Source organism: Acipenser ruthenus, chromosome 3 (genome assembly GCF_902713425.1).
Source record: "Acipenser ruthenus chromosome 3, fAciRut3.2 maternal haplotype, whole genome shotgun sequence".
In the NCBI taxonomy this organism is placed as follows: domain Eukaryota; kingdom Metazoa; phylum Chordata; class Actinopteri; order Acipenseriformes; family Acipenseridae; genus Acipenser; species Acipenser ruthenus.
Genome location: NC_081191.1, coordinates 36,616,961 through 36,629,245, shown reverse-complemented (window position 1 = coordinate 36,629,245; position 12,285 = coordinate 36,616,961). Strand labels below are relative to the sequence as shown.

The 12,285-nt window shown below is 38.5% G+C and overlaps 1 protein-coding gene across 1 annotated transcript in view; it reads left to right on the top strand.

The window, feature by feature from the left end:
* LOC117435282 (leucine--tRNA ligase, mitochondrial-like) overlaps positions 1 to 5,470 on the top strand; it is an 86,785-nt gene extending 81,315 nt beyond the window's left edge. The window contains exon 21 of the mRNA XM_034058327.3: positions 777 to 5,470. Coding sequence (XP_033914218.3) covers positions 777 to 956 — 180 coding nt within the window. The 3' untranslated portion in view covers positions 957 to 5,470. The remainder of the gene's footprint in view (positions 1 to 776) is intronic.
* Positions 5,471 to 12,285: the final 6,815 nt, after the last annotated feature.

Genomic DNA, 12,285 nt, shown 5'->3' with positions numbered 1-12,285 from the left:
ATTGCAGTTTCACCACTGCCAGGTTTTAATATGTGCTTGATAAGCCCCATAGATAACAAGCTCAGGTGTGTTTTATTAAACTCAGTAAAAACAGGAATGGATCAAACTGCTATGCAATGAGAGTCTTATTTCCATCCCTGTAAATCTATTTCAAGTGAAAACCAGATCATTAAACGTGATTATGTCCCAGGCTGAATTTTGTAGTCGTACATTAGTGGTTCTGAATGAACTACTATTCTGCAATGTTGCATCGGTGTGGAATCAGCCGCTGTTAGTCTGGTTTATTTTTCAGATAGAAATGTGTAATATCTATTGCTTTTATTTTTCAGTTGTCTGGTTTTAAATAATTCATTTAAATTAAAAAAAAAATAATAATAATCTCAACATTCCTGCTGATGGGGGATGTTTTGTAGTGGAGGTGGCGTAGACCTGCTCTTCCAATTGAGTTGAAACTTGGCATGGAGCAGAAGGCAAGGTGGTGCTTCAGGCCAGCCTCTTAGGCCATCCCGCAGGCCAGTTTTTCACTTCTGCACTCATCAATGCCTGCTTTCATCTCCCATAAAAGCCACTCGCATGGCAAAGCCTTTCTGCAGATAATCGGTTCTAAGTTTGGCAGCCTCTTGACATCACTTTTTCCAGTTAACTTAGTGATGGCGCCGCTCAGGAATGTCTCATGCTTTGTTGTAGAGATGTGAAAGTTTCAGTAAGCTCCAGTCTCCTTGCACAGCTGTTCAGTCACTCACTGCTCCCTCCCTCCCTGTTCTCTTGCTCCGCAGATCAACAACAAAGCATGTGGCTCAGTGAGTGTTCCCCAGCAGGTCGCCAGGAATGCAGAGGAGGTCCGAGAACTGGTCCTGCGCAGCGAGCTGGGCACCACACACCTGCACAACAGGACCATCAGGAAAGCCATCTTGTCCCCCAGGACCGCCCTCATCAACTTCCTAGTGGAGGAGTAAGGATGGAGCTGCAAGCTGAATGATGGAGCAAGGCATCAATCAGGAGTGCCACGAGCTTTGCTTGTGCTGAAGCTGATGGTGGAACCATTAAGGAACCATTAAGACTTCTATTCTGTTTTTAAGCTGATTGTATATCCTCCTGCAGTCCACAGAAGAGTTTTCAAAACATGGCTTAGGAGGGGTTCAAATATTCCATAAATGTGACAGGACCTGAGGAATACAAAGTGTGTATGTGTGTCTGTATGATAGGTGGATGTATTTGATATTGACAATGGTGTCTCATAAAAATGTATGGCAGCTATGAACTTTGTCAGGTAATGTCCATGTGACAGGATAGTGTCACGGCCCAAGCTGTTACTGGCAGACAAGAAGCTGCAGTTTAGCACCGTTGCGCACTTTTATTAACATAAAAACAGGTACAAACAAAACAGGACACAAAGGCCAAAATAAAGGTTTAAACAAAATACACAAACGTAACATAGGCTGGGCATTCGCCTTCACTATAATTACCAGCACACATCAAAACACAGCTCAAAACTCACCAAACTTTACCACACAAAAGATTTTGCACCTTTATATACAGGTGCCCACTCCCCAATTACCACTCAATTACCTAATTGGGGAATGGCCACACCTGTGATTGTTGGCAGGGACGGAATTAACCCCATCCCTGCCAACCATACATTCCCACACACACTATTTACACAAGCAGGGCTTTTTCCTGCCACAGTCCACTTATTGTCATATAAACTGAATCAGGTGTGGATATATTGCAGAGGAACCAAGTCTGCTAATGGTATGTTTGTCAGTACTAGCACCGCAAGTGAGGTGGTGCAGAAATCCTTCCCAAACTGTGTTTTTAATGGCTTTGCTGGTGGAGGATCAACAAATCCCAGACCATCACTTACCACCTCCTACTGAGCCCACAGTGTCTAGGGTCCAGGGTGGAGTCCACCCCAAAAATGATGGCTCAGGTCCAGAGCCCCTTCTGTATTTAGAGTGGTTTACCACAGGTTGAGCGTCAGTTCTTCACGGGGTGTTTCTTTCTAGAAAACTACCAGTAGCTTCAAAAGATCCACTCATTACAAAAACAAATGTATACTGTAGAAAGTGGTTCCAGGTTAAAGGGATGAACTTTGATGGGCCGAATGGCATTGGCCAAAATTCCAGTACATCTTATCTTGTGTATAAATGTCATCCTGTGCATAGAACAGAATAACATTTGTTGTTATTAGTAGTTGCTGAGTACAGTCTTTGTATTTGTAATTTGTAATAAGTTAATATGTCGTGTAGGGTGTCTATAATAACAGAAATAATTAGCAGTCAGCTTTGCAGTCTCTCAAACGACACCAGATAACACACAATGTATTATAGAAAAAAAAAATACATACACAACAGTAGGAGTATACAGACTTATTTCACTTGTGAAACACATATCTTTACAAAAAAAAAAAAAAATGTTTTTACAAATTATCGCACACATTATCACACATTGACCTTGTGGTGTTTACATGCCCATTTATAATCTACATGAAACAGCAGAACAAATGACAGAACCAGAGAGGCCCTCAATCCAGAATACTCAAAATAGAGAAGATGCTTAACCGCATCACAGTGGACAGCCTGCTTGAAATGGGGGAAGCCTTCACTGCTAATAGGAAAGGCAAGCAAAACAGGGTGGAGGCTGGGCATGAACTGGTGACCCTGCAGAACACAAGTAAGCATCTTAACCACTGTGCAAAAGACCTGGGTTCCTCTGCATTGGTGGTTATAGAGCTTTGACCCGCATCTCATCTCACCGACAGGGAGCAGAATCTGTAACGGCAGTGCATCACACAACACTGGCTGTTCCACAAGCACCTGTTTTTACTATCAAAAGGACACCTTCCTGCATTCTGTTGTAACGATAAACCCTCTTCTAGTTACGAAAATAAGAGTAGTCAAAACAACACACATTAAAGGAGAAAAACAAGCAAACAAGCAAGTTCTTTATTTTTTATTGTGGACAACCGTATCTCTGGGACGAGAGCAACAAATTTAAATTAACTATAGTGTGCAAAAACAAATGCATCTAGAAAACAAGTTTTGAGACAGCAAATTAACGAATTCCCAAGTCATTTTTAAGGTTCTCGTAAATTAATTTGTTGTTTTTTTTTCCCTGTGAGCTAAAACATACATTTGTGTTGCTGTTAAAACAGTATTTTTTTCACACATGAGTTGTTGTCTATAATGCATGTACTGTGGGTCAACAAGTGGCAGACCAGGTGGATATACAGTGATGCAATAAATCACTTTGCCGTTTAGAGGAAATTATTCGCAGGGTCTTAGTTACAGAAACATCACTTTGAATGATTCTGATCAGGGGCATGAAACTGCATCTGACTGAGTAGATGGAGCTAAGCCTGGTTGCTCAAACTCCTTCTAATGTATTATACTTAAAGGGTAAGTAGCTTCAAATGGCATTTTATTGCTGTTGTTACATTTCCTTTTATTGCATGATGTTTGCAATCATTCTGAGTAGTTCTGGGTTACAATTTTCCGGCAGGTTTTGAGCAAAATGATAATGATAAACAGAGGAACAGAACCCAGAACTATTTAGCTTCACAAAACAGTAAAGGAAAAGTAGAAATAAAAAATGAATTAAAATGGGTATAAAAAGGATTTAAAATACACTTTATGGAGATGAGTTCTGAAATCGAGGACAAGATGGACTCTCAGTTTACAATGTGTTATTAATTTAGCAGAGAGCAGCACCCTATTGATGCTTCCCTGTGTTATGAAATGCCTAGGGTGGGATTCAAATTACAGGCTCTGACTCACTGTTTCATTTATTTTTTCTTGTGCATTTATTTAAAGCACATAGAAGCAACAGCTGCTCTTTATGGAAACAGTAATTTAGAGATTTTTATTCCTACAGGGAGTTTTAAAATAAATGACCATAAAAAAATTAAGGATTTAATAATATAGAACTGCAGTACGTACTGGAAACGATTTACCCCTCTTCACGTGGTCTGTGATCACAAGTGTTTTTATGCTGTAGTTTACTGATATACAACATATGAATCTTTGTGTGTGTTATTTGTATGTAAATGTCGAAACTTTGTTAGTAAGAATAGCTTTGATGTTATTTAAGTATTGAAGCTCTGTCTGGTGAGCGCCAGTATACCACCTGCACGCTGGCGCTCACCGAACGTGGATCTCCAGGGCAGGGCAGGGCAAGAGACGTGACGCAGACCAGGGTGTTGTGTTTCCCAGCTCAGCAACTTAACCACTGTGCAAAACAGCCAGGATTATTAAAGAGTGGAAGCATTGCCCAGAGCGAACAACCTTACTGCCACTGTGAGTGCTCAAAATATCGTAATAAAACACTTGCCTTCTAGAGGAGCGTATTCCCAAAGGCCAGCAGTTACAGGGGCTTTGTCTCTTCCTGTGAGTGTATTCTTCATTTCATTCTGACCAGGGCCATGAAACCCCCTGACTGTGTGGATGGAAGCAATGCTGAGAGTACAGCATGTAAGTTTGATGTCAATCATACGTTATGACCCATTTTATCAGCACAATTCTCCAGTAAGGACCTGGGAGGCTCATGTTTAATAGCTAATCAAAGATTTACAAGACTAGATCACTACAGGTCTTTTTCATTCGCAATAAGCAAAGTAGACACATGTCCCTTACTTTAGGTCCTTATTGGAGATTTGTGCCAAGTCGTAACATATGATTGACATCCAACTCGATATTATTTACTTCCACCCACTCAGTGAAGCAGTGTTCATGCAGCTGATCGAAAACAATACATTTTAAGTTCTCACAGTGAGTGCTTAAGCCTGTGAAACTTGTTGCACAATTGACTGTTTTTCAGTGATGAACCCCAGTCAGCTCAAAACAAATACATTCCTCTAAAAGGTGAGAGATCTATTACAGTATTCCCTGTTCTGTGCTTAAATAAATAAAAACAGCAAATTCCCAGTAAGTCCAATCCATCTTATTTGACTAAGGTTTTTTCGTGGCACAGAAAATAATTAATTGACACAAGCACTGATCGCCACAAAAAACTGAAAGGATATATTTTGTAATTAGAAAAAAATGATCTCAAATTGGTAATATGTACTTTTGACTCTTTATAACAGTTTAAGAATATACTGTTACTTGTACAGTACAATCAACTTCTCAGTTAAAAAAATTGCCATACTAAATTCAAACGTTATGTATATGTTGCTTTTTTTATGGGCTTTTTTTAAATTTCTTTGCTGTCGCCTTCATTATTTAAATTCTCATTGCATAAGGACATCTCTACAAATGTTAATCTCAGTTCTTCCTACTGTATACATAATTAATTAATACAATAATATGTATTAATTAATTCATTAATTAATTCATTCATTCATTCATTCATTTATTAATTAAATACTATATGTCCCTTCTCTTCCTGGATCATTATACACCACGAGTATAGTTTAAGGTGAAATTACTCTGTTTAAGAATGACGAAAATAAATAATGTTTTTTTTCATGCTGTACTGTGGTCCCCTGTGTTTTTATATTTAATCTTTTTTTGGTGTGGTTGCCAGTTTTTCCACACATGGCTCAAGATATCTCGTTTCTCTCTCGTATGGCACCATCCTTGGAAACTGCACTCACATTTTCCAGCAGATGTGATATTCAGGCCCAAGGAAAATGTACTGTATAGTGTGTACCTTGAAAAAATAACAATGGATTATAAAGTGATTGTTAAACCAACAGTTTATTTTAAATATATGCAGTGTGATATTGAAAACAGAACATTGTATATATTTAGTTGATTCCAGTTAGTTAAGACATAGTCCAGAATGTCATTTGTCATTTGTGATGTTTGTACATTCTGTCCTAATGCGTGTAATAATGTTTCTTTTTTCCTATGGTATGATGTTTATGAATCACACTCTAGGCTTGGTTGTAAAGAGTGACCATCACCAGAGAGGTGCAGCTTATATATACTGTATATATCAGAGAATGCTTGTCAGGGATTTCATTTTCATAACAAACAGTAAGTCATGGGAGGGACACATATGTGGATACTACATGTCAAGTGCATTGTCTTTTTGGCCAACACCAAGTAGGAGTTGCATGGATCTGTGGCAATATAAAGACAAATAAGAAGGCACATTATTCTTGTATAATTCTTGTGTAATTCATAAAATGGTGGAGCTGATCAATTTGCTGAAAGATAGTTTCTCTCGGACGAGACATTAAACCACAGTCCTGTCAGCTCTCATTGTAAACATAAAAGATCACTTTATCAAAGACGCTACCTGCTGAAGAAAATATTTCTGCTAGCCTGCAATTCTAACTGGGGCTCTATTAAAACTGGAGTCCTGTTTAAATCTGCCTTGGTCTCAGACTATTTCTGATGGAAACAAACTGTACTGATTTCAGTGGCAGATGCAAACATGGCATTAAATGCACCTTAGATTGGGGCTTTGCATAGCCCATAAGAGACATAGTAAATATGATATGCAATGGGATTATTATTTCAATTCCTGCTACATCTTAGTTTAAATATGCAAGTTGTGCCAGTTATTTAAGGGGTGTTGTTTTTTTTTTGTGTGCTTTTTTTAATGACCCCTGGAAGGTATTTCCGCTCCTGGAGGAGTGAGTTTGACCATCCCTGGTTGGTGAAGCAAGACGTCAAAAATGCCTGCGAAATCTAATTAGTTGTGCATGATTACTTTTTCAGCTGGAAAGAACTGCTGCTGAAAGAAATCTCCATTGAGTGTAATCTCTAAATTATGATTTCACGATGGTGGGAAACTTTTCTAGCCAATTAGCCTTTTCTTTTATTATTTTAATGACTTTTAGCCTTGTCAATAGGAAGTCCAACAAGAATGAGATGGCATCTTTTAACTGGCTTTGTGAGCAATAGGTTTTAACTGAGCAGGAACAAGACAGAATAAGAAAACCCTTTACTGTGATTCACCATAGTAGTCTCCTTTTTACAGTAGTTTTAGATATTCAGTCCTGGGCCTCTCTCAAGCAGAGACTGACAAGTGTAATACATTTGGTGGTGGTTTTGCAATGAGAAGGCTCCAGAGCTAACATGTGTGAAGATTTTAGGCACCAGAAGTACGTCTGACACATGAGACTTCATTTCTATGGCTAGTGTTTTACTTATAAATATCGGAGTCATCGTCTTGTGGCCCTTCACATAGCTCTGATTTATTTCACAAGATGATGTTTGAAATAGTCATCTGATGGAAAAGTAATGGGCCTGTAATACATACAGACTCCAGGGCAGTTTGCATCACCTCTGCTGGTGTGTCCTGTTAAATGTTATCAGTGAACAAATCAACCAATTGGACAATTGATTTTGTTCCTGACCAGTAACAGAGCTTGATGATGTTTTTAATCACCTATTTGGGTTTCAGAGTAATAGGGGGAAGCAGTGTGGAGTAGTGGTTAGGGCTCTGGACTCTTGCCCGGTGGGTTGTGGGTTTAATCCCCGGTGGAGGACACTGCTGCTGTACCCTTGAGCAAGGTACTTTACCTAGATTGCTCCAGTAAAAACCCACATGTATAAATGGGCAATTGTATGTAAAAATAATGTGATATCTTGTAACAATTGTAAGTTGCCCTGGATAAGGGTGTCTGCTAATAAATAAATAATAAAATGATCTCTGGGTAATACAAACAAACTGGATCAGAGTGTACAGAAGCACAAACTACAGAGGACTACAGTAACCAGACACATAAATTATACTGTGGTGTAAAAAAATAGCATTGATTTACTTTTAGTGTGATATTTGTAGTTATTTTTTAAATTGAGCTATAGCAATTCAATGCCATGCAAGGCATTGACATTTTGATAGATAATGTATGCTGTGTACTATTTAACATCCACTCTCCCACCTGTGTATTTTTGTTAGGACCGGCCAATGCACTTTCATTTAAATAATACAATTTAAAATATGAAATTCAGCAGCTTCTGTGCATTTTGCAAACACCCACTTTGCAGGCTCTGCTCTCGTGCCAAGTCAAATGAGATCCGACACTTCTTCACTGCTCACCCCAGGAGTTAATTACCACTTTCATTTACAGCTGCCTCTGGTTTGTTGCCCTTGGTTTCCAAGACAACAAAAAGGGTGTTCATTTTCCAAAATGCAGCTCCAAGACAAGCACAAGCTTATGCAAATGTCATCCTGTGAGTTTAGGAAAAAAAGCCATAACAGTTTTTAAATTTGGAGAAAGGCATATTTGTATTCTAATTATAAGTCTGTGAAATAACAATTGTTGGGTGTGTTTTCTCAGAAGAAATATTTTTGTTGTTTGTTGTTTTTCCATAATGGTAACATGGCAGTGTGGTTATGTTTAGTAAGTGTAAGGAAAAAGGATTTGAAACCATACCAAAATAATTTAGTATGAGGATAAAAAAAAACAGTACATAAGGCACAAAGTGGAAATATTAGCTTACTGAATTGAAATGTTTGTAGATTAACTGGGTGAATTTGATGGAGAGGTTTGAAGACCAATCTTTCTATTAAAGACCAAGCTTTATGAAAATCTCCAGTTACATTCTACAGCTGAAGTATTAGAATGTATCTTATATAAAACTTTTCTAAAAAATAAAAAAAACAAAGAGAGAGAGAGAACTGGTAATTTCTTACTATTTTTGGTGTTCAGTCTTCATTGGACAATTTAACCACTTATTGACCATTTACAGTTTACACTGTGCTGAATTTAAAGAGTGAGTGACTTTTTTTTTACATTTCTCTTACTGTTATGATGTTTGATTCTGGGTTCTGTTGCGCCAATATTAAATTGCTGTCGTTTTTCTCAAAGTCTGCCTTTGAGCTTGTTTTGAACTTGTCAGTTTAGGGACCGAACTGCTTTCTTCATTCCTTTCAAATCATAACTTTTCAACTCTGTCAGCCCTACCTCTCGTACACACAGTACAGACAAAGAGAGAGTAGGTGGGGCTGGCAGAGTTGAAAGGTTATATTGTGTTGTGATTTTAATGGAATGCAGAAGATTGTTCAAAAAATTCTGAAATCTACTCACTCTTTAAACAAATCATATATATGTTATTATTGCAGCTATCATAAGCAATGCACTCTGCTTGTGTATACAATACATTTTACATGTGAAATAAAATAATGTCCCATATATGGTTATTTTGTGTTTTGGGAAACAGCAGTGTGCACCAATATAAGCAAAAGTGCTGTGACCCACTGCTTCGTTTGTCCAGACTGCTGTGCTCTACTCATGCAGTGCTGGAGAATGTGGCCGTTTTAAATGGTCACATTCCAAAAAAAAAGAAATAAATGTTTATGTGAAGAGCATGCAATTGCCAGCAGTTATACAATGTGGCATTTCAGAGGCAATAAAAAAGAGTTTGGATGATTCTGCTGTAAAAGAAATGTTAATACTGTAATAAATCTTCAATCCCAGGTGGACTATATCAAAAAGGTCATGCTATAAAAGATCTGGTTGTTGACCTACAGTATTATTTAAATGGTCTTGCCTTTACTTCTTGTTTTCCACCTTGAACTCAGCACACAATATTTCTTAGTTTGTTAATGTATTTCTACAGACATTGCATTCATGCTTATAATCACAAGGCTAAGTTTCCATGCTAGGGTTGGGAAAGAAAAGCACCCTGACAGAACTTGCCCAGAGCACCACATTTAACTCAAGTGCTGCAGGAGCATGTTTCTGCAACAGGAGCTGCAAGCTGCAGATTTATCGCATGCGCTTCTGCAATAATCTATGTGTCTCTGATCTTTTTGGCCTGGTTGTGGTTTGAAAGCACTGTATCACTTGACATTTACAATTCATGTGTATTCTACATCACATCGTAAATATAACACTGTAATAATGTACAGGGTTGATTGGATGATGCCCCACTGGAATCAGCCACAGCTGGATTTGTTTTAGAGCATTTTACAGAACCAGGGATTTCCCCTGGATTGCATCAACCATCTATCCGTGGTTATCTCAGGCTTACCCTTAAAAAAATCCATTTGTAGCTTATCCCATCAGGGTATGTGTTGATAAAATTTACACTTAAGTCAGGGTAAGCACTGACACTTTTGGGAGAGGCACACTTTCAAAATAACAGTATCCAGCGAGCATACTTGGTAATGACAGTGCAGGAGAGTTGCTCCTTGAACAACCTCTGTTTTCTGTTAAGTTCACTTTATGTGGTTAAAAGGAAAGAGTTATGCCTGGGAAAACAGATCAGAATCTGTGGATCAACCAGAGCTTGACTGGTTTTGGATTGTGTTCTCTTTTTTTGTGAACCCAATGCCCTTGTATGGATCTACTGAGACATGGGTTAACCTTCACAGCATCTGGATATACAGATATGGCCAAAAGTTTAGCATTAACTAGAATTTTAGGATTGGGACATAATTTACAAAAATATATATATGAACATAATTTTGTAATCAGGGCTCCCTAGTGGCGCATCCAGTAAAGGCGTTCCGTGTTTAGTGCAGGATGCGCCCTATAGCTTGGCGATCACTGGTTCGAGTCCAGTTTATGCCATTGCCGATCATGGCCGTGAGTTCCCAGGGGGCGGCGCATAATTGGCCGAGCGCTGCCCGGGTGGGGAGGGTTCAGGTTAAAGCTTTTAGGGGAATTAAAAAAAAGCCTCAATTCTGTTCCTTTACAAGTAATAGACATAGTAGGGACAGATACTGTATATCGTACTATAACACATTTTCATTTATTACAATTTGCAGTTAGGTAGTATTACCTGACAATTATCCTAAAGAAAATAGGTATTTTTTTCAATAGCAGTATCTATTGTTTGTCAACATTTGCATTGTAAATTTAAGGGAAACGATTACATATCTTTTACTGTTCCAACCATTAAAAGACACTGTGTCTATGTACAGTAGCAACAAGTAGACTTCAAGTACAAGTATGCTCGAAACAGCATCAATGTTTGGAAGGTGAAGCTTTACTGCACAGAGTTTGTAATAATTACTTGAACTTTCTATCAACATGTGGAGTATAATACTTAGTATGATACATTGTTTTCAGCAATTACAATGCAGAGATATATAGGTAATCCTACCCCCTCCACCTGTTTAAGGATAGGCAGAGCCCCCCCCCCCCCCAACCCAACCCCCCCAGGTGCTTCTCCCTGCGTACTCTGACATTCAGATGTGAGAGGACTTCATATTGAATTCAGCTGACCTGCTGTAATTCTGCTCCTGTGTACTGTGTGACCATTGTGTTCAGTAGGTTGCATATTCCTGAAGGTTCCTATTGCTGTCAGCATATTCTAAAATGTTAATGTAGCATTCTCATTCAGTCCTGGACCTCACACAAAGAGAGACTGGAAATTGTGTGGTGGTTTTTTTGATGTGGACAAAAGTCCAGATGAGACCTGAGTTGGATTAAAACCAAGGCCTCCAAAGGTGAAAGGGGCAAGATGGAACACAGGAGGTAAAAGGTTAAGGTTTAGTACGTCAGTACACTCCCACATACTATACTGTCAAATACACATCTGTAGCCTTGATAAATGAAAACAAGGCGAAGTTAATTAAAAGGCAGAATATTTTAGACGAATGGCATTTTCTTGGAAGCTTTACAGTACAAACCAGACACAATCAGACTCCTGCGTGTTGGAACATCTACATTCAAATACAAATGTCAACTGTCTTTACATTACATTTCCCTTGCACAGAAACTACATTTATCAGCCTGCAACTTGAAACAATAACAGACATGTGTTGGTACAATGCTGGAAAATAATCCAAAAGGAGGGATGTGATCATGTATAAAGACACAGCTGCATAAACTTTGTGGTTTTCAAGAAGATGGGTGTACAATATCTGCTGGGAAGACTAAAATATTATCAGCGCTGTTTACTTTTGAATTTACATTAAATATAATTAAATATGAAATATGGTAATTGACCAGACACAACTCCTGTTTCAAGTTATTTTGTATATTTTATTTTTTGAGTCTGATCAATATCTCATTCCATTGAGGTCCATGTCTTGCAGTTGGATAGCTGTAAGGCATAAAGGAGATGAACTGATTTGCCTCAGTCTCAGACCACACAGAGTTGGGAATTGCTTTTGTAGCCAGGACCTCCGCTTGGCTTTCAGACCTCAGATTTCCTTCAGTTCATTTTTTTTCCTTAAAGCCAACTTTTCACTGTCTTCGTGACACGTTTCACAAAAAGAGCTCAGCATGTTTCACAGTGCTTGGCATGGACTGTCTCTGGTAGCTGACTTAAGGGTTGGTTTTATTTGATCAAACTATTCCCTGCTTGTGTAAACCAGAGCTGCTTTTTAGAGAATTTTACAGCACTGGAGAATCCCCTTTATGCGTAAATCTGT